The 24,268-nt window shown below is 34.2% G+C and overlaps 1 protein-coding gene across 1 annotated transcript; it reads left to right on the top strand.

Moving 5' to 3' along the window:
* Positions 1-8,154: 8,154 nt before the first annotated feature.
* On the top strand, positions 8,155-21,203 carry LOC114309488 (histone-lysine N-methyltransferase ATXR3). Its single transcript, XM_082910643.1, has 15 exons — positions 8,155-8,318; positions 10,778-10,913; positions 12,168-12,278; positions 12,389-12,489; positions 15,532-15,631; positions 15,754-15,849; positions 16,351-16,518; positions 16,607-16,732; positions 16,901-16,954; positions 19,372-19,500; positions 19,868-19,964; positions 20,092-20,140; positions 20,267-20,342; positions 20,447-20,503; positions 20,899-21,203. The coding sequence occupies exons 1-12, from the start codon at positions 8,155-8,157 to the stop codon at positions 20,109-20,111; spliced, it is 1,302 nt and encodes a 433-aa protein (XP_082766769.1). The 3' UTR covers positions 20,112-20,140; positions 20,267-20,342; positions 20,447-20,503; positions 20,899-21,203.
* Positions 21,204-24,268: the final 3,065 nt, after the last annotated feature.

The following is a 24,268-nucleotide window of genomic DNA, read 5'->3' as shown; positions in this document are numbered from 1 at the left end:
ATTCTTATTCACTGGTTGGAAAAGACAATGGAATTAATTTGTTTGCTTGTTTTCCCTGGTTGAACTTTCACAAAAGAATCTATCAAATACAATTATTTATGTTGTATAATATCCAACCATGTTATTTTTGTTCTTGTACCTTTCTCTATATTTATGTAAACTATGTGTTTGTCAATATGTCTAAATGAACAAAGAAGTATAACAACTTGATTTGGGCAATTTGATTAGGGTAATTTTTATTGAGTAGGAGAGTTCTATGATTAACTTAATTTTTTATTCTACTTTTTACAATCATTTTTGTATAGGTCTTTCGTTGATTATATGTACTAATCTTTTGCTTTTGTTTTTGGTTTATGTGATGTACCTTGGCAATACATCCCTAAATTTCTGTTTGTCAAAAATATATATGAATCACATAGTCAAAAGTAGATATACAAATTAGTGAAATTTCTTCAAAGTTTTAGTCGTGCGTTGAAGTTAGATGTTTCCACATATCTTGAAATATAGACAAGTAGTTAATACAAAGTCAATAGCTGGAAAAAAAAAAAAAAAAAAAAAAAAAAAAAATCCTCAATTCTTCTTTTTAATATATGTTGCATCTATTATTTGCTTTCGTAAAAACATAGCTTTTCCAATGTTCTACTTTTTTCAAAATTCAACTAGACAAAGTCATTGTCAGAGTAATTGTGATTTTCTGTATGAACCCTTCCTCACCACTTCCTGCAATCTTAGCATAATTTTGTTAGATCATAATAAAGAAGTAAAAAAGTTAATAGTGATTCTTCATTTTCCTTCTCTAGATTTTTTTTTTTTTTTTTTTTTTTTTTTTTTTTTTTTTGGTGAATAACCAAAAAAAGAAAAACTACAACCAGCTTCTTTCCCCCTGGTTATTTTGGTAATTATTAGACTTCATCTTAACAAAATGTTAGAAATTGATTTCCTATTTGGTTCAAATTTAATATTGTAGGTCTTTAGTTCATGACCATGTACCATTTTTTAGGTTGCTGGCTGTTGGAGGCCTTAGAACATCATGAACTTGGAAAAAAGTTATATAACTTTTTGGTGTTGCAACATAAAGCTGTAATTGCAACTTTTTGGGGCCTGCAACATATAAGTAATGATAGTAAGCATATTTCTCCCTCCCTTGAGAACTTTTTTCTATGATTATTTTTTCCTTTGTCTTCTTTTAATTTTAATTTTTCCGTTGCCTAATTTGTTTTACGTTATGCACATTAGGTGATTTTGCAGCTATGATCCTTTTACTCTAATAATTTCTTTCACATTTTTTACACTATTTCTTTTCTTTTCAATCATGGGATTTGGATTTATGCATAAGTAGATACAATGCCATTAAAATCTTCAGAATATGCAGAAGCGTCATTGTAGGTTGCTTTTCGTGTTTCTCGGAGGGATTTAGTCTCCTCGGATACAATAGCCCTACAGTTCGAACTCCCGTGATTTTGAATCTGGTTTCATAAGTGCAATGTGAAATAGATTAAACAAATGAGAGTCCAAATCTGACAAATCTAAGAAAATCCATTTATCACTAGAGATGCTAAAAATGGACCACATTGCCAGATTACAGAGTCGACACCAAAATATTTTTGAAAAATTTAGGAAACCGGTGACTTATGCCAAAGGCCACTTGTCCGTCATAACCAAAGTATCTTGGCTCAAGAACTTAGGTATGAAAAGGGAAGGTCATAAATTGAGCACCTCACTTACCCAATAAAAGATTGGCCTTTACTAATCATGATGTAATTTTTATTTACATTGCATACTCTTGTTTCGATTAATATGCTAACATTACTATGTGAAGCACACAAATATATACTATTTCTTCCACTTTGGAATGCTTTGATTTCATGTTTATATGAAAAGAATTTTGAATATGCGCTACTTGAAAAGGTAAACTCATATGTACATTAATCAAAATCATCCCAACTTAAGCGAATAGCCTTCATCCATCGACATTCAAACATGTATATCACATAAGTACTTAGCCTCATGGTAATATGCTTGATATGGCAACACAAACACACATGCAATATGCTAAATCAAAAATGCTCACCTAGTACTCCGAGGCAAGCCAAAGAAAATAAAATAATTAGAAAAATGCATGTTCTAATATGCAAAGTGACTAATGCCACACATACAAAATGCAACTACGAGGTTCGGTTTTTAGCATGTCATGTGAATCAACTCCAAACATGCGGTAGCGCACGTATTCAAGTCAATAGGAAATGACAACGATGTTAGAATGATGAATCGAACCTGATGCATGAAAAAATGGATATTTAAGCATGGCAATGATAATATGATGCTACCATGATAAGCACGTAAATAAAAGGGAGAAAGAAATGGGGGTTGAAAGATATTTACAATATTACAAGTGTTTACAAATTTGCCCTCGCATAAGAGGGTCCGAATGAATGTCCTAATTAACTAATTATTACAACATAATTGAATAAAGCTGAATTAACTAGCTATTACAAATTCAAATGAATCTAACTAACTAACTATACATAGTAATGTTAAATCACTAATTAAATGGAACGGGACGCGAGGAGCTACATGTGCGCAACCGAGAACATCCTCCCGGAAACCTCTTTGTTTGCTGCCAGAATCTGTTCTGTTTGCAGTCAGAAAATTCTTCTGTTTTAGCCTCAGGTTCTGCTCTATTCTGCCACAAAAATGCCACTGCCTAGACAAAAATAGGTGGCCGGCCGACCTTGGAAAATGGTCGGCCGTACAAAGTGGTGGCTGGCCGGCCACTGTTTTTGAGAGATACCCTACTACCACAGAATTGAAACAGAGCAAAAACAAAATGTTTCTAGGAAATGTTTATCCTCTTTGCCCCTCCCTATCATGAAGATGATCAAGGGAGGAGTAGATTCGGTTCACAAATCATCAATTTTCGCATGTTTGTTGCGTGATGATCTTAGAACTGATAGGACAAAAGCTCAATAAAAGAAAATGAAAGACCAATAACACCTCCTCCCTATCATGGAGTTACCTCAAGGGAAGGGGTAGACATTGCTTCTTGAATCATTGAACATCACTAATGCAATGAGTCAAGACACAATAGGTTCAATATAACATCCAATTGAACCCAACTCAATTTTATTACCTTTTTTTACGTCTTTTAATCCAATTTTATTAGCCTCTTTTACATTACCTTTCCATTTTCTTATTTTTTCCTCCTTTTTGGTCAAAAGTGATGAATACGTCCACTAAGTCCAAAAGTAATAAAGATAGCAAGCACAACTTGACTCGAGAAATGAGCTTGTTCAGCCCTTTTCTTCAGGAAAAATTACAAAAGAAGAATCAAACTCATTTACAAGCGATAATGAATTCGAAGTCAGACCCAAAAGGAGTGATAATGACTAGTCAAACTCAAAAGAGCAATAATGACATAGCCAAACCCAAAATGAGCGATAATGATTCCAAATCCAAACTTGATAATAAGTTATAATGACACTTTCCTTTGTGATTTCCAAGGGTCTAACTAGAAAGTTAGTTCCTTAGAAGTAATGCACTGGCGATGAAGAGAAGTATCAAACTAGAGTTTGTGCTTAGCATAAGAGAGATGTAATGCCCTAGTAATGAACCTCTGAAGAGATTAAACCATTTAACATGAAAGGTCCCTTTCTTATGCTTTGAACAACAACAACTCTTAATCAAAATAAACAAAGAAAGGAGGGAGATTACAGAGTGCTAATGGAAAGTGGGTGATTATAATGATATGAACATGTATGAAAGTTATAAAAAAAATTAAAGAAAAGACTATCAACTCAAATGGATTGAAAGCTATATCCACGAGGACTTACAACAACACATCTATGGGATTTAAAGCATAATTTAACACACAAAACACTAAAACAACACAAAAACAGTGCTAAAATTTGAGTTTTTGAGGTGAAAAAAGTGAGGAAAAATGGACTAAAGCCAAGAGGTTTCAAACAACCAACAAGCCTAAGGAATGGTGGCTAACCTCTCCTCTTTTGTGACATAAAATCACATTTTTAAGCTTAAAAACTCTAAAAAATAGTGTGGAAAAGCAAAGAAAGGAGAAAGAAAAAATGGTACAAAAGCTCAAATGTCCAATGACCAGGGCTGGATTCGCAACTAGCTAATTCTAAAATTTCTTAGATTAATACCAAGTAATTAAATTAAATAATGCAACAGATTAAAATAAACGATGTAGATAAATATCTGAAGCGTACATAGATTTTGCAGTTCACGTGTGGTTGTCTTGATTGTGCACATGGCTTCTGTTCAAGCCTGATGCTAATCTCATGAGATGATAGAGGGTGACTTTGTTTTGCTTGTGTCGTACTGGTTAGTGTTTTAGGTCCCCTGAGGTTTTGGTTTGGAATAAACTGCGCAAGAGTCTTGTGTAGTCTTGTTTTGGATGTTTACTTATGGAGTCTTTGTGTTATCTTTGTTTCCCTTGTGTTCATAGGAAAAATAATCGAAAATTCTATAATATATGAAAAGTTTGTATAATATATTTGAGGAGTGTTTATTATAATCAATTGTTATTTTCCTGTAAAAGCTTTATTTACTATAGTTTTAGGATATGAGTTGGGTTTGGAATGATATTGAAATTTTCATATTCAATGATAACAATTTTTTGTGAGCTTTTGTGCCTTTCTGTATGCTCGGCTAGAGGACCACCAAAGGTTAAGCCTTCATATGAAATGTTAAGAATGTTACAAGCTTATTGATGTATTCTCTACACATCTAAACTTTTTTTGTATGGTTCTGATGTGTAATCCATACCATCATGTCTTCGGTGGCGTGGTTTTAAGCATAGAAAGGATTGAGTTGGATTTTGTTCGATTTATTAGTTAACTTTTGCTGGTAAAAAAAGCAGGGAAGAAGAGGGAGAGTTAATTCAGTTGTGGTCAAAATGTTGTTTTACATTGTGTGAAAAGTGTGGTTTTACATTGTGTGAATTGGTTAACAAATTCATTTTCACACCCACCTTACTCTTTATTTTCTTCTTCTGTTTGATTGATGTCCGTGAAGCTGGATGGTGCAAAGGGTCTATTTGGTATAGCTTATACCTTCTTGCAAGGTGGACGTTGATAATTAAAAAGTAAAGAGCAAAGTTAGAAATATCATTCTCTCATTTTTTTTTAATAATTAGCTTTTTAAGTTATTTTTACTTAATTGCACAAAGCACTAGAACACAAAGTTTTAAATAAATAAATAAAAATTACAAGCAGTCTTTGTTGCACCAAATAGAGATTAACATTTTATCAAATAGAAATCAACATTTGTTTGCACGATCATAAAAACGGAAAATTATTTGATACTTTAGGATTGTTATGTGTCAGTGTTTCTAATTAATCATCAATTGTCATGCCTCATGTTACTCTCCTCATTGATAGAAATCAGTGAATTTCACTCGTTCCATCAATCACATTCAATTTAGGGTACCACATAGTGACACTTGAAACACCAAATGACTTCTCACAAGATATTGAATGCAACGTTTTGAAAAATGAATCAAACTAGCCAATTATGGTTATTAAACAAACTTCCCATTGTCCACCTCAGCAGTCTTATCATGGAGAAATCCTTGACAGCTGGAAAGGCCACACATGCTTTTCAAAAAATATAAAAAAATTTAAGGTAAATTACAAATACAATATCTGAGATTAGATTGAAATACGAATTACTTCCTATAGTTTTAAAAATTACATTCTAACTTCTGAAATTTCTAATTTCATAACAAATTACCCCTTTTATTAATAAATCATCAAGTCAATTAATAGTTTTTAATGGTGTTAAAAATATGTTTCTATTAATAATTCAGGTAATTTTATTATTATACAGGAGAGCAATTATAAATTTCATTTTTTTAATTAATCCTGTTAAATAAAAAATTCTAATAAGGGGGTATTTGTAATTTTTCAAACCACAGGGAACAATTTGTATTTTAAGCAAATTTCAGGAGTGTATTTGTAATTTACCCAAAAATTTAATGCCATAAGAAAAAATTACAAAACTAACTTGTATAAAAACTAACTGTGGTACTACATGTATCAATTAGTGTATCAACTAGTGTACTAACACTAGTTATGACATTATTATTAGCCTCACTCATTATACAAATTACAAGTACCAAAAATCTCTTAAATTATGCTATATCATCAATTGGTACATTAATTAGTACACAATTGATGCATATAGTATTATTCAAAAACTAATGACGCTGAAGTGAATTTATCAAAGTAAATAATATACCGAGATGATTGTTAATTGTAAAAATATTACCCTATATTATTTTAGTGAGAGATTCTTTATGAATTTTCTATAACAATTTTTTCTCTTTTAAAATTTTGCATTCGCTTAATATATCAAAAATGAGACAGTAAAAATTGACAACCCAAAATTATTAATAAAACCGAAATTGTAAGGCTAATTTCAAATTTCATGTAAAAAAAATCAATGGATCAAAAACATTTTTTTATTCTTTTGTTATTTTTACTTTGGATCAATATGCTAATCTCGTTGATTTTGTAATACAATTGATTTGGGAAAAGTCATTTTTTAAAGCCAAATTAATGTTCCTAAATTTTATTGCTTTAAATAGAGCCTTCAATAGTTTGTTATTAGAGCTGCTTAATATAACAATTTTGGTGCAAAAGTGATTCTTCAATAATTTGCCATTGGAGCTGTTAAATTTGGCAAATGCCAAATGTGTCAATTCATCCAAAACGAACTGTATCCTTCCTTTTTTTTCTTTTTTCCCTTCCTTTTTCATCCTTCCCAGCAAACCAACCGCGGTTGACAAGCTCTCTGTTTCTGCATAACTCAGCAAAATTTCATCCACCGGTCGACCACCCGGTCTTTCGGTTGATCGACCAGCCAAGACAGTTGTCCAACCTCGGCTTCAGTTGGGATTTGTCAAAAAGGCTTTGTATCATTGGAGCACTATTGCTATAATTTGACAATTTGCTATTATAGTATGTCTTTGGAGATGCTATAATAACATTTACCATTAGAGATGCTCTTAGATTTAGTATTTATGTAAAATTGTGAAAAATACAAATTTTTGCACCTTTTTTTTTTCTTTTTATTTATTTATTTATTTTTTTGTACTCAGACTTAGGATGGCCAATTATTTTGAGCTTCAAATTGTATGAAATTGTGTGCATTTGCCAAAGTTCATCTCAAATTTAATACGGACTTTTAAAATTTTCTCCAATTATACACAAAATTTGAAAATATGTTATTTAAATTTTAAAAACATTCCATCTGTGTTTGAGTTGCTCGGATTAGATCTGCCTAAATTTAACTCCTACATGTATAGAATGATTTGCTGGTGATTATTGATATATATGGTTTGATATAAATTTTTTTATTTTTTTATTTTTTTATTTTAGGGTTTAGGATTTAGGGTTTAATTTTTAAAATTTATTTTTTTTTATTTTAGAGTTTAGGTTTAATTCTTAAATTATTTATTTATTTTTTGATATTTTTGCTACCAAAACAAGCTTATAGTATGGGTCGGAAGCTCAGGCTCAACAGGCTGATTTATAATTGGGCCATATTTTTAGTCCAATCTCCTTCCATGTGATTTTGTGAAAAAAATGTATTTATAAACTTCTCATTCAATGATCGATTTTAGAACTCCATTTGTTTATTATTACATGTAATCGGGACGGTTTAATGCGGTTTATCTTAATTGATTATACTTTTTTTTATTCTAAAAGTTTTTGACAAATTATTTGATTAAACTTTTGCTTTTAATTTATTATGTAAAAATAATTTAAACTAAGAAATGAATACTTTAATTTTTATTTTTGATTATCAATTTTTAATTTATAATAAGTTGCACTGAACAAATTCGTGTTGTTTCATTTTGAGCTCATGTTTGATATATGACATGTTGAAAATATATATATGGTTTAGAAATATAAAGTATATGAATATATATATGGTTTGATATAAATTTTTTTATTTTTTTATTTTTTTATTTTAGGGTTTAGGATTTAGGGTTTAATTTTTAAATTTTTTTTTTTTAATTTTAGAGTTTAGGTTTAACTCTTAAATTATTTATTTATTTTTTAATATTTTAGAGTTTAAAAAAACATAGTAACAACATGAGAGAAAAAAAAAAAAAAAAAAAAAAAAAATATGGTGAAACTGTGCCGTTTTACGGCACAGCAGGATCAGCAGGAAGGGGGTGAACTGACTAAGGAAAAGAATCAAGTCGCGGCGATGATGCCGCCAATCACCATGAAATCCGCGACGTATGAGGCTTCCTTCCATCTCAGCTTCCCGCCGTCTGCCATACGGAGGTAATTTTGAATTTATTTTTATTTTTATTTTTATTTTCTGAGTTTCATATATAGGGGAGGGGAGGGGAGGGGAGGGGAGGCAGCGATTGAAAGGGGAGGGGGAGGGAGCTTTGATACAGAGGGAGGGGGAGGGAGCTTTCATAACAGAGCCGCCAATACCTCCTCCACCACCACCACCACCACCACCACCACCACCACCACCAACTCCTCCAATAGCACCACCACTACCTACACCACCACCGATACCCCCGCCAGTACCTATACCACCACCAACGGCCTCCTCCAACACCACCACTACCACCTATGCCCCCACCAATACCACCACCGCCACCACCAATACCTCCTCCAACACCACCACCACCACCTATACCACCACCAACGCCTCCTCCAACACCACCACCACCACCACCACCAACACCTCCTCCAACACCACCAACACCTCCCCCTATTCCACCACCAACACCCCTGCCACCACCTATACCACCACCAACACCTCCCCCTATTCCACCACCACCACCACCACCACCACCACCACCACTCAGCGAGGGGAGTGGAGTGAGGGGAGGGGAGTGACGTGAGTGAGGGGAGTGACGGGAGGGGAGGGGAGTGACGCGAGTGACGGGAGTGATGGGAGGACGCAAGTGAGGGGAGTGACGCGAGTGACGGGAGGGAAGGGGAGTGACGTGAGTGAGGGGAGTGATGGGAGTGACGTGAGGGGAGTGACGTGAGGGGAGGGGAGTGACGGGAGTGTCGTGAGGGGAGGGGAGTGATGTGAGGGGAGGGGAGGGGAGTGAGGGGAGTGACGGGAGTGACGTGAGGGGAGGGGAGTGACGGGTGTGACGTGAGGGGAGTGAGGGGAGAGGAAGGGAGTGACGGGTGTGACGTGAGGGGAGGGAAGTGTCGGGAGTGACGTGAGGGGAGGGAAGTGTCGGGAGTGACGTGAGGGGAGGGAAGGGGAGTGACGTGAGTGAGGGGAGTGACGGGAGGGGAGGGGAGTGACGTGAGGTGAGGGGAGTGACGTGAGTGACGTGAGGGGAGGGGAGTGTCGGGAGTGACGTGAGGGGAGGGGAGTGACGGGTGTGACGTGAGGGGAGTGAGGGGAGAGGAGGGGAGTGACGGGTGTGACGTGAGGGGAGTGACGTGAGGGGAGGGGAGTGTCGGGAGTGACGTGAGGGGACGGGAGTGACGGGTGTGACGTGAGGGGAGTGAGGGGAGTGACGGGTGTGACGTGAGGGGAGTGACGGGAGTGACGTGAGGGGAGGGGAGGGGAGTGACGGGAGTGACGAGAGTGACGTGAGGGGAGTGAGAGGAGGGGATGGGAGTGACGGGTGTGACGTGAGTGACGAGAGGGGAGTGAGGGAAGGGGAGGGAAGTGACGGGTGTGACGGGAGTGACGGGTGTGACGGGTGTGACATGTGTGACGGGAGTGACGGGTGTGACGGGAGTGACGTGTGTGACGGGAGTGACGGGTGTGACGTGTGTGACGTGTGTGACGGGTGTGACGGGAGTGACGTGTGTGACGGGTGTGACGGGAGTGACGTGTGTGACGGGAGTGACGTGTGTGACGTGAGGGGTGGGTTGGGGGGGGGGTGGGGGGGTTGGGTTGGGGGGGCGGGGCGGGGCGGGGGGGTTGGGGGGTTGGGTTGGGGGAGGGGCGGGGCGGGGGGGGGGGGTTGGGAGGATACAATTAGCAAGGGCAATTTTGCATGCTAGGTTTGTCTTGTGAACCGACAAATGATATCCTGCAACTCAAATCAAGTTAGTTCAAGGTGGCATTCACGATGGTACCTCATTCTATGACACGGTGAGCAGTCAGAGTGCAGTTTTTTTTTTTTTTTGGATATGCTATGGAGAAATATTACTGAACAGAGTAAGACAAGAAACACAAGAAAAAGGGAGGACAATGAATCCACCAAAAAGAAATGTGGAGAGCAAATTACAAATAACAAATAACAAATGGCTCTCCAATCTCTAGAAATAAAACACAAAGGTATCCTTTTGAAAGGAGATGACACCAAGGCCCAAAACAAAGATAAATGGCACTGGGAGTGCAGTCCACATGTAGTTTTGGGAATATGATACATTTTCTTTGTTTCAAAACTAGTTTTTTCGGAATATTTTCCATGTATTTTCTTATGCTTTATCCTATTACCCTAGAGAAGAGATTTGTATAACTTTGATGGAGCCATTTTCATTCTTTTATTATTATTTTTGTAGAACAAATATGGATTGAAATGCATTCACATATCTTCTAACTGGAGCTGGTTGCTTTGTACTAGAGTTCCTTAAAAAGTTTTATGTCGGAGGTGTCAGTGAAGGAGAGGGGTGTTTTTGCCATTGCTTTGTCAGGCGGTTCTCTCATTGGCTTGATGGGGTATTAATACTTTTGTTCCCCATTTTGTTTGGTTTTTCTTTTCTGCAGTCTTATGAGTTTGGTTTGTATATATGGTTGGGAGCAGAAAACTATGTGAAGCTCCTTATAACAAGACTGTTGATTGGGCGAAGTGGTACATATTTTGGGCAGACGAGCATGTTGTGGCTAAAAATCATGCTGACAGCAATTATAAGCTGGCCAAGGATGGCCTTCTATTAAAGGTATTTTTAGTCTCAATATATCCTCATTAGCTCAATTTATTTTTCTTTATGACTGAATGAGCAATCTTAAGGTATTATTATTATTTTATTTTATTTTTTTAAAGATGGCCTTGGGCTGTGATTGAATGAAAGCCACCCATGAATTGTTTTTGTCTGATTCAATTTCTTATGTTTGCTTACGTATATAGCTAGTCCCAGTATTTGTTTAGTACCACTGTGCAAATGAAGTTCTTTCTTTTGATCTGGTGATTTTTTTTTTGGCATTTGTTACGATTTCACATCGGTCAACAAAAGCCTTGGTTGTGTGCGTATAAGCCTCTTCAAGACCCTCTCCCTGCAAGTCAGTTTTCAATGGTGAGTTGTTCCCAAGTGGTTTGTATCATTTGGTATCAGAGTCAGCCACCACGTCAAGTATGAGATCGGATGCACCTATGCAGCATCTTGGGTGTCCTCCCCTTGCAAGACGGTTTTCAAGGGTGAGTTCTACCCAAGTAATTTGTGTCAGTACCTGATTTGGTGGTTTGTCAAAAATGCAGTATGAATCTGTATGTTCCCCTTTAGTCGAAGGGCTGTAAGTTCTTATTATTCTAGATAACTAACTCTTTGGTCCACAAAGTAGATACTGGGGAGATTCTTCACTGTTGCAGCATTTACCGAGTCCTCAATTCCAGGTTGCATATCATAGTAGGACAGTTTCTAGAGTATACATCACCATAGTTTTTCTAGTGAACTCATTTAACTAACTCCCCTTTTGTGCTTCAACCTTGATTGGGAACCTTTCTGTTGTGAATTTGGGGCTACTTATTGATTATATCTTGTCAGTGCCCTCAATTTCGGGGGCCAGAATGGGGAAGGCCTTTTTTGGCAAGTTTCTATTATGTAGAAAGTATGTGCTCCATTCTAATGATATCAGTTTCAGGCCTATCTTTTATATAGTTCTGCTATAGTTTGATGTGGATATTCAGTTTGATAAATTTGTCTACTAGTAAATATTGTTATTGTTGTTGTATTAAAATTACTTAGATTAACATTAGCTTTGAGGATGAACCATCAATAGAGCATTTTTTATTGTCGTTCATTGGACAGTTACACTTGAATTGCCCTGGCAAGCAAACAGCTTAGGCCTTTGGCTGATAGTCATTCCTTCTTCATGTTCCCCTTTTTCAAAAGCAAAAAGTGCTTCTTGAGTTACGTAGTAGCTAGGAAACCTAGTTTGATTGGGGAAGCAAATACTTTTCCTTTTTATGGTTATAGGTTTATCCTGGTTGGAAATGGTTTGAGAAGCAAGATGGGATTCGTTCTTTGCAAAAAAGTTCTAAAGATCCAGCGCCAGAGTTCTACAACATTTATCTTGAGCGGCCAAAGGTGCACTTTATGCTTTACTTGAACAAATTTTGTGCTTGAGTTGTTACGACCTTGTGTTTCTTCTTGATTGTTTGAACTTGTTCATTTGATCGTGTGCTCTTATTTGCCAGGGTGATGCTGATGGGTATGATTTAGTTGTTGTTGATGCGATGCACAAAGCAAACTACGCAAGTCGAATTTGTCATTCATGTCGCCCTAATTGTGAAGCAAAGTAAGTGATATATACTTGTATTCATGTCCCCTCTCTGTGAAATGCATGGCTGTATGATTGCTTATCCACGAATTTTTGATGGTGTTTTTTGTTGCACACATTATTAGAAAGTGTATCTCCAAAGAGGAAAAATACAAAATTTTAGAAGTAACTATTCAACTTATCAATAGTGAGCATGTATATATTGTTGCTTAAAATGAACTTGAAGTTTTGTCTCCAATTACACCCATTAAAAGCCGGTCTAAACCTGTCCAAATTCATAAATGGGTTGCATTTTACAAACCCAATTAAAATTGGGCTTAAATGGGTTGGACATGGTATCCGTTTAAACCATTTAAACGGATACCACTTCCTCCACCACACCAACACTATCATCTCCATTACAACTCCACCACCACTGTCGCTGCCACTCCACCAGCACCAGCACCAGCACCAGCACCAGCACCAACACCACCATTGCTGCTGCCACCGCTACTCCACCTCCCCCAGCAGCACCAGCACCAGCACCAGCACCACATAGTCTGAGAATAGCTTGAGAACCTGAAGACAAACCCAGTAAATCCTATAATGAAGCAGAGGATCGAGAAAGAAGTAGAGGGAGAGCAACCTTAAGCAATGTAGAACACCCAATCTATTAGCTCGGAGAATAACATCCTCTATGTTCTTGTTGATTTAATCTAGAGCCTGTGTTTCCATTTTTTCATTGTTCATTTTTGCTGTAATATTCTCAAAAAGTAAAAATAGCAAGAAGTTTGCAAAGATTAATTATTTTTATATTATTATTATTTATATGAAAATCTTTTTAAAAAAATCAAAATAAGTTGTTTTTTTATTTTTATTTTTTTATTATTTAAAATTCACTGAATAAATTTGTTGTAATTTTTGAAATAAAAATTAATGAAGTAAATGTGTTGTTCATTTTCATTTGTTCAGTCCAAAGCAACCCGTTTAAGCCCGTTTATTATATGGGCAGATTTGGGCTGAGTTGTTTTAAATGCATAACCTATTTTGACCGGCCTAAACCTGCCTGTTTGGCTCCTCTAATATGTAATCGGTTGTACACTACTTGAAAACGACTCTTTTGCTTGGAAACAAAATGTTCTTGGAAATTCTTGCTCCCATTGGACCATTTGTGTGTTGAATAGCATTAAAACATCATCTTTGAGTTCGTGTTGTGGGTGGCTAAGAAGCACGGACACTTCTAAAAATGTGGCGTGTTCGTGTGGGACACTTCTTGGCGTGTCTGACACTCATCCAAATGGGTCTTAGTTTTTTTAAAAAAAAATTTAGTCCCATACACTCTTGGGACACTTGGAGGACACACGTTTCCATTATTTAAACACACGCGTTCATTGGTTAGACACATGAAACTAATTATAAGTTTAAACAAAATAACTTAGAATATGATGATAAAAAGAAAAACAATGTCAATTTATAGAAATTAGTGTTATATTATATTTGTTTATTTTCTTGGAATGATATTTTCATATATATATGACATATAACAAATATATAAAATTTTATATTTTGTGCGCACATGCCCGTGTTTTGCATTTTTTGAAAAACATTTTTTGAAAATTTCCGTGTCCGTGATTCTTAGTGGGTGTATGCTTTTGTTGGTATTCAAAAAATTTATACAGGTAACCCCTAGGAGAGATAAAAACTAAAAATTGGTTAGCAAATTGAATCTCTTGAATTTTTCATTTTTGCATCTTGGAATTTTGTTGATTTTTGTGATTGTTTGAAGCTATGAATTATAGCTATTATTGTCAAATCACGAATGGAATTGTGAATCTTATTGCTAAAATAGTTAATCGGGAATAGTAAGATTCATTTCATTTAATATGATTATATGATATATATAATTTTATATATTTATATACATGTTTAGTAGAGAGTTTTCATTGAATAGTACATAGCATACTTATAGAAATAATCCAAAATTTGTATTATATAAATTACTCAACATCATCCATTGCCTTTCGAAGAGAAATGGGATATGTTGTTTGAAGCCAATTGTGTACATAAATCAAATGGATCAACTATGTGTCCTGTACTAAAGGCCAACTCAGAAGCAATGAAGTCAATTCCGTGCACAAATCAGAATCTCTAGCATCATGGGAGATATGAATTACGGAATGAATCAAGTATGTGTCTTCCCAAACAAAAGGCTGAGAAACAACTGTATAGATGGGTATTGTCGACCACACTCTTTACTTCGAAGAATTGACCTTCCATGATCCCAATATATCAAAATTCTCTTCATTAGAAGCTTTACACAAGTTGGCCAAGTATTTATCTTCTTCAGACTTACACATGCTAGTATATTTCTCCTCCAAAAAAAATCTAAATTGAGAAGCAATTAGAAGACGTAGATTATCACAATCATCATCCACCTTCGTCCCAGAAGCTTCACTCAAATTAGACATTTGGACACTTATTGAATCATCCGCCTGTCATCTCACTCACCACTTTTTCAACTAATTGTAAGAAACAAAATTTCAAACATTTAAATTTCTTTAGGGGATCAAGAACCATAACAACATAAACAAGTAGATTGATTTTCTCCCCATTCCTCCAATACTTGTCAAATTTTGCTTTCATATTTTGTGCTATTGTAGACAGAAGCTTGTTGCCCTTTTTGGTTAATTGCTCTATCTTGGTTTGAGTGACAAACATCTTATCAAAGAAGTAATTAGAAGTAACAAAAAGTGACCCCGAAAACCATTTAGTTGTATTGTATAATTGTTTCAAGAACTTGCAAAAAAAAAAAAAAAATCCTGCAATTATTCGAATCTCATTGTTGGGGCTCTCCTTGACTTCTTCCTCCCACTTTTCCCATCCTCATCTCCATCCCCACCGTCACCCCTAGTCTGTTTGATGGATTTATGTTTGTTTGTTTGCTTCTTCTTCTTCTTTTTTTTTTATTTATTTTTTTTTAACAAGTTTGCTCTATATCATTTGATAAAATTTTCCCTTCATGATTGACTAGTTGTGCTTGTCTGAATGTTGCATACTCATTCCTCCTTTCTGTGAAAGCAGAGTTACTGCTGTTGATGGTCAGTACCAGATTGGAATCTATGCAGTACGCCCAATTGAATATGGTGAAGAGATCACATTTGATTATAATTCTGTTACGGAGGTGTGTGTTTTGAGCTTGTTAAGCTTTTATTTTTATTTCTATTCTGGGTGATAATTTGTGTGATTGTTAATAGAAACTATTATAATATTGCTGGCAATGTATGTCTGCTTATTATGCTGCAGAGTAAAGAAGAATATGAAGCATCAGTTTGTTTATGTGGGAGCCAAGTTTGCCGTGGGAGCTACTTGAATCTGACGGGTGAAGGAGCCTTTCAGAAGGTACGGGCTTGAATATGTTTTTCTTAACTGTAATTTCCAAATCTGAATATCACATCAAGTTTTGTCAACTGGACAAAACAAAAGCAAAAGGAAAGGAAAAGAAAGTTTTAGTTGGTCCCGTGGAGTTTGGGGTTCAACCGGCCTTGTACAAGGGGCTTGCTTCATTAGAATTCTGGCTGTTGTAAGCTCATTCCATTTTTGGAGGATTCGCTCCTTGTTCCTGCGGCTGATGAGCTTCAAGCTCTGCCCCCCTTACTCAACTCTTAATCTATAATGAATTCCTTTCCCCTTTCCGAAATAACACGGCAAGCTTCAGAACCAGTGGTATTGCACAATCCTATCTTTCCTTAAAGTAAGCTCAGAGTGGGAGTAGTTTCTACAGCAAACCATCCATGTTTATTTACTTTTAGTATTTTCATGTGGTGGTAAATGTGGTTATTCCTTTCCTATTGAAATTAAGTCAGTTATATTTTCATTTAACTTTATTCTAATATTCACTAGGTTCTGAAGGATTGGCATGGAATACTGGATCGACATCACTTGTTGCTAGGGGCTTGTGAATTAAATTTTGTATCTGAAGAAGATTATATTGACTTGGGTAGGGCTGGTTTGGGAAGTTGTTTACTTGGGGGATTGCCGGGTTGGCTGATTACTTACTCAGCTCGTCTGGTATATATCTATGCTATATCTAGCTTGCATTTATGGGTTTGGCCTTTTAAAAGATTCTGTTCATCTGAAACATTCATCTTATGTGAAGGTGAGATTTATCAATTTTGAACGAACTAAGCTTCCTGAGGAGATTTTGAGGCATAATTTGGAAGAAAAGAGGAAATACTTTGCAGATATCTCCATTGAGGTTGAAAAAAGTGATGCTGAGGTCCAGGTGAATATTACTGACAGCACCCCCTCCCTTCCAACAACACACATACACACTAAGTTCTCCCTTAGTCTTTGTTTTCCATGTGAACTTAGGATTAGTGTAATATATTGAGAGGTATTCTTGCTGTTAACTGTTGTTGATATTTATCCCTTTTGTTTTTGTATGAGACAGGCAGAGGGAGTCTACAACCAAAGGCTTCAGAATTTGGCTCTTACTCTTGACAAGGTATGTTGTTTTTAAATACATTTATGTTTCATAAGAATGGGAGCATGTTTGTTATTGAGTTTCAGACACTAAATGTGACTACTTAAAAACATCATATCTGAATGAATGATGTATGAACTATCAAAGATGGTGCCTGTGTAAATGAACCATAATTTCAACACAAGGAGTTGGGTCCTTCCAGTCCAGACGGTGAATTAGAAAAAAAAATTGATAATATTCTTAATTTTACAAAATAGGACTTATTGGTTCAAAACATCTTCTATTTTGGAAAGTGGGTTAAAAGCCACTATCCAACTTTCGACCCGCTTGTCTCTCTCACAAAAAAATCAAAAATAACTAAAAAATAACTTTTAACCATCTTCGCAAAACACCCTAGATAAAACTTGAGTTACCATAGCATTTATAAATAGGACTTTTAAGTAATTAACTCAAGTTTTTATTGTATTTTTTTGGTTCTGGAGACCCATTGAAATTTTTATATTGATTTTTATTTTTTATGATGTATGAATGGCATTTTGTATAAGAATTTTGTTTATATATCATTAATCAAAAATTAAAACTCAACAATTGCTCCCCTGCCCCAACTTAGCTCTGCTCTGCCTTTGGCTGCATGGGTGTGGTGTGGAAGGGTTAAAAAAAGTTAATGAAATATCAATTTCTTAAAATTACAGACAGTGGAATCAATGTGAAATAACTATGGTCATATACTCATTTGTGTTGTATGGAAATCCAACTCCTTTTGCAATTTTTTTTTCTTTTTTCTTTTTCATCTGGGATTTAGTGCAACTAAGCAGATGATTATAGACAAAAAGGGTTATGATTGTCTTTAAGATGGATTTAGTTAAATTGTCTAGGTTTTGATCAAGTGAATGGTACATACCATGAGATAAAACTGTGGTCCATGTAACTCCGCATTGAACCAACTCAGAATCAGAAGCAAAGGCGATTGCTAATATGTTGTTGGACTTAAAAGAGTATATACACGTTCACAAAATTTGAGTTTAATGGCTAATATCGTTTTTTTTTTTTTATCGACTTTACTTAATGAAAATAGATAAATAATTTAGATTAAAAACAAATCAAAAGATTATAAAGTGACAAAATAAAAAATTTAGGATTTATTTGGATACAAAGATCAAATATTGAGATTTTTTTTTTAAAATTTTTATTCTAAAATTTATAATTTAGATAAAGAGTGTGGATTGTCTATGGCTCGTGGACTATTTGAATTTGTAAGATCCACCACATATTCTATTTTAATAATTGTCAATTTTTTAAATCCTAGATTTTCATTTTCTTTTTTCTTTTTGACACTATCTCCAACGTCACAATTCCCACCTATTTATTACTACACTACATATTCACAAACCCTTTCTATCTTGGACCCACTCACTTCATTCAAACCATCTCTTCCTCTTCATCTTTTTCTTCATCTTCATCAATGAACTCAGGTGGAGAGAAAGCTTCCATGGATTTGGTTCCACCAGCCGACAATCTATGCTACGTTCGTTGCGACTTCTGCAACACTGTTCTTGCTGTAATAACTACTCAATTTCACTCTTAAAACCCTCTATATATGTGCAAGATCTAGTTTCTATATAAAAGAAGCTAGCCAACAACATAGATCAATCTATGTCTCATCTATCTATCTATTCATTATCCAACCATGTTATCTATCTCTTTCAACGACGACTTCAGTATCACCCTTGCTACAATGGGCAAGGCAAACAAAAATAATCAAAGGAGGGGTCGAATTTTGTGTTCTAAAACTTGTCCCTTTCAATCAATAAAACCCTTTTTAATCTTCTGTTGATTTAATTTAATTTGTTTTATTTTATTTTACTTGTGTGTGTGGATGTATTACTGATTATTTATCACTTTTTTGTGTCACCTCCTAGGCTCCTATATAATAGTTATGATTAGTTTCCTTGAAGATAATTTATTAAGAAATTAATGCAAACAAATGATATCTTATCAAGTAGATCAGTGATATAAATAAATGATATATAAGAGACCCTTTTTTTTTAAAAAAACTTTTTCTGACTCATTTTTTAATACAACAGTGATCCTATTCTTTGTTGCTTTCTAAATACACTAATTTGTTGTTTTGGTGCTTTTATCTCGTAGAGAAAATGCTTATAAAATGTGTGTATATATAGAGATCACACTACGTATGTAATTGAAACTCTCAATACAGAGATCATGGGTGGTTGAAAGTGAAAAGAGAATCCAGTAGTGAACATAAGTTATTTTTTTACTTTTTATATCTTTACAATAACTTCTAAGCAAATATAAATATTTGAGAAAAATTTAATATTGCTGTAATTTTTCGGAAATCAAAATTATTTGAGTTATGTGCTTTATATAATTGTATAGATATATAAACTCTCTCTATCTCTCTCTGGCTATTTTCCTAGGTTGGGATTCCATGCAAAAGGTTGTTAGACACTGTGACAGTGAAATGTGGCCATTGCAGTAACCTCTCTTTTCTTAGCACAAGACCTCCACTTCAAGGACAATATTTTGATCATCAAACAAGTCTTCAGGTTAACTCTACATACTGCGTACAGCTCTTCTTCTTCATACAACATCACTTCTTGTTATAGCACCTATAGTCTTATGGTAGTTGTGGCAGTTGCTTTATCCCTAACAGTGGCCTTTGTGTACCATATTTTTTGAGTTTTTTGCTTCCCAAAAAAAAAATCTACCAACACATAAATCGGTCATAAAACATGACACAAAATATATAAGTTGACCTACCAACAAATCTTGTAAAATTTTGTCTCTTTAATGGGTATTCTGTATCTAATTTTATAATTGATTTCTGTACTTGTAGTAGACCTGAAAAAAGAAAAAGATATAATGAAGGAAAAAAATTTCCCTAATGAATGTTGTCTATCGCCATCGGTGTAGGGTTTTGGCTGTGAAATCAAGAAGGGCCAGTCTTCGTCCTCATCTTCATCGACATCAAGCGAGCAAGTGTCTCCCAAAGCACCCTTTGTTGTAAAACGTAGATCATCAATATATATCCCTCATTTTTTTTTCTTTTTTCTTTTTTTTTGGTGTTAATTTACTTACAATCAAGTAAATTGATCTCATAACTTCTGGTTTATGTTTGGATTGTTTTGCATTTGCAGCACCTGAGAAAAAGCACTGACTTCCATCTGCCTACAATCGATTCATGAAGTGAGAAAAAATCTACAAAACAAATGATTTTTCACCCACTATTATTGCTAAACCTAATTGTTTTTGTTGTTTGATACTGTTTTTAAGTCTGAAATGTTGCATTTTATGTATGTTCTGCAATGAAAGAGAGGAGATACAGCGTATCAAAATGGCCAATCCTGAGAAACCACACCGAGAAGCTTTTAGCGCCGCTGCTAAAAATGTAAGTTATCTTTTCAAAGTGTTTTGGTTCATGATGATCACTAAACAAAAATGCTTCTTTATTTTGTTACATTTCTAATTTTATTCTAATTTTATGTGAAATAGTGGGCCAGGTACATTCCAAATTCACCAGCCGGGTTGATGTCTGAGGGCACTAACAATGTGAGGAAACATTTTTCATTTTATTAGTCTTTAATTCTAGGCCAGCTATACAAATATTGATAAGAATTTGATTTGCAGTGATGCTATGCACAATATAGATATATATACAAAAATCAATATGTTTATAAGAAAATAAGTTCTACAAAAATCTTGGCACGATATATCCCAAATTTGTAAGTGTTCATTACACTTTTCTGTGCACATAAGGTTACTATTTGCTCTCAATGTATACTAGAGAAGCTATACGTTACTAAGATTTTGATTTGCAGTAATGCTATGTTCACATAACAAAAATCGCAAAAAAAGTACACCGAAAAAAAAAAAATTCAATACGTAACCAAGATTCATTGTTCTTCTATACACATAACATTGTTGATGCTTGTTTGGTGTTGCAGGAATGAAGTAGTAAGAAATTCACAAGTCCTTGATGCTGAACAATTGAAGACAACTTAGGTACTTCAGTTAGGTAGTTTGGTTTCGCCTTCTCATGATTTACTTACTTTGCATCAAGCTCAATGGTATTTATTACTAGATTATGAAGTACTGCAAGAGAGTTTAAATATGTGATATTTGACATTAAGAAGTTTAGCTCTATTCTAATCATTGTGTGCTATCTAGTGCTGTAAAAGTTGTACTGTACAACCTTTGAATCCTTTCAATTAGTCCCTTAATTGGCTTTGGAAAGTGCAGGAAAAACATGTATGCTAGTATATCTTTCTTTATTAGTATATAATATGTAATAGCATAACTCTGCTAGCTCAAATACCTAGAAGTACACTAAAATGTGCTTTTGATTAATTACCTTTTTTAATACATCCTCTTTCAATTTGAAAGAATTTTTTTTTGAAATCATATTGGCATTGCGTCAACAAACACTACCTCTGATTTTTTAAGCCATATTGTCTCATGAATTTAATACTCTAAGGGTATGTTTGATTGAGAGGATTAGAATATGAGATTGAAATTATTAATCCGTAGATCCAATAATCCTGTGTTTGTTTTGAAATTTTGTTTCAGGATGATTAATCCAACAAATTTGTAGAATTAGTATTAATAGGGTAGGGGGATTATTTATCCTGAACTGAGAAATAAAATAAAAAAACACTTTTACCTTTGACTAAAAATTAAAACACTTATTATTTTTATATAATTTTATATTTTAGAAAGCTAAAAATAATTTTTAAAATTTTAGAAATATTTTTTGATATTTATTTTATCAAATTAATTTATATTTTAAAAAAAATTAAAAAACAAACTAAACATGACCTTTGTATTTTGCATTTTGTATTTTGCTTTTATTTATTTATTTATAATTTTATTCAAAACCACGTTTATGAAGAAATTTCGATAAAGTAAAGATTGTGAAGAAACATTGATGGAGGATAAGATTAGAAAAAAAGATAAATATAATTGTAATCCTATATTTATATGTTTTCTTATCCAATGTAAATCAAACAATAGACAAGGGGATAATTTATTATAGTAATCCAATTGGATAGTGAATATTACATTACTTTGATGAGATTATTAATATTTTCACTATTAGTCTTATGAATCAAACATAGCCTGAGGGGAAAAAATGATAATTGTTATATCCTTTCATTCTGCAATGAGTTGAAGTTGATGGATGTACATACTTAAGACGCTAAGGGTTCAATTTTTTTTTATTTTTTATATTTTTTTATGAATATAGATATTAGTATGCCAAATGAGGAGGTTGGGATTCTCACCAGATGAGATCGGGTGAGACTACCCTGTCTCAAACCATTTTTTTACTATACAATCACTCTAACTTGATCATGCGATGGAGAGTGTCTTCTTGTCCCAAGCTACACCGTCACGGTCTCTCTTACTTGATCGTGTGATGAAGAGTGGCCTGGGACAGAGGAAGAGGGAGATATAGTTTTGGACAGAAGATCCCTTCCTTGATGAGTATCTCCTACCAAAAAGAAATAGAAGATATGCAATTCTTTTTGGGCTGACGTGGAGCCCAAACTAAATTTTAACTGTGTCCGTGGAGTCAATTTTGGGCCTAATGAATGGCATAGGCCTGTATTATCTCCAGGCTTATGTAGAAGTTTAAAATACATAACAATGGCCTGTTTGCTATAACTTATTATAAATTTAAAATTGATAATAAAAAAATTAAAGTCAAAAGTAAATTTTTCAACTTACGGATAATTTATTTATTTACGTTATTTTCAATAAATATGTTGTATATATAAGTTGCACAAAATATAGAATAAAATAAGTTATAAGTACCTCAAATAAGTACACTTTTTGACTAGGGATTGTTTGGAGTTGTTAAAATTATATTTTTTAAAAGTATATTTTTAAGATATATGACAACAAGATTTTTTTTTTTCAAAAATAGACCCTACCAATAAATTTTATAAAATCTTATCCAAGTGTTTTCTTAATTCAGTTGTGTAAACTATTATCAACACCACACATATATAACCCCCCCCCCCCCCCACCCCCTCCAAAAAAAAAAAAAAAAAAAAAAATTATACAAGATTTTGTGAAAAAATAGTAATAAAAAAAATAAAATTGGAGAACATGTGTTATGAAGATTGTGATTGATCGAGCGAATGGAACACACACGACCTTATATTGGGAAATTGAGGAGACAATAAAAGATACGAGATTTGATAATTGATTTGCAATACATAAAAATGAACACAATATAATTTTTGTTTTATTAATCACAAAAAGAGATTAAGTTTAAAACGGATATCCCGTAAACTATAGACTTCAAGGCAAGGCAATAGAAATTTGCCATATCATACAAATCAGAAGAAGCATTCAAGATTTTTTCATCTACTATTTTATCTGATACCTCTCAACCCTACTCCTTCACCATAGTCACCAACACAGAATCCCAAACCAAACTAGGAAACATCCAGAGATTGTTTGTTGTCTTCTTCCCTACCTGCTCTCTTACTCTCTTCCCTACCCACGGGTTTTGATGTGATTGATTTCAATCAAAAAAGAGTTTCGTTTGGATTTATGCCCAGTCGAGATATCTTATTCCGGTTTAATCAAAATTGACATAAACTTCTCAATCAAAATCCATCCTCTATTTTTATTTTTATTTTTATTTTATTTTATTTATTTATTTTTCCGATATGGGATTGTAAAATAAAAAGTAAATGGAAGCTAACCAATGAAAATTTTCTTAATTATTTAAAATTTAAAAAATTTAGTAATTTTAGATGAGGGTTTGAAACTTCTAGAAAGTTGCTCTCTTAAAACTCTCTTTATAAGATTTATTTTATATAAGTGAAATAATTTTTTTTTTCGATGTGGGATTATAATACTTTATATAAGTGAAACAACTCTCTGTTTTTTTTTTTTTTCTTTTTCAAAATTTGGGATTGTAATTATTTTGAAGTTAAATATTATGAGAGTTTCAAAATTTCATACATAATTTTAGAATGAGGGTTTGGAGCTCGTAGAAGGCTTCTCCCAAAAATCCAATTTTCCTTGTATAATATATAGATAGATAGTGAAACAAACTTTGGTTTTTCTTTTTCTCCCGATGTGAGATTATAAAATAAATCATAAACTAATTAGAGTTTTATTTTTATATGGTTAAATGAAAGTTAGCCAATTGAAATTTTTTTAATTTTTTAAAATTAATAAAATCAATATGAGAAATCGCGATTAAACCGGTAAATTGGTCAAACCCAAAATGGTTCAGCCTAATCGGTTAGGTCAAATGACCAACCAACTTATACAAAAAATAATTAATTAAAACTTTTA

The sequence above is a fragment of the Camellia sinensis genome, unplaced genomic scaffold (assembly GCF_055761805.1).
Source record: "Camellia sinensis isolate YWXY unplaced genomic scaffold, ASM5576180v1 Unanchor1, whole genome shotgun sequence".
Lineage (NCBI taxonomy): Eukaryota > Viridiplantae > Streptophyta > Magnoliopsida > Ericales > Theaceae > Camellia > Camellia sinensis.
This window is presented reverse-complemented; position numbering and strand designations above follow the sequence as displayed.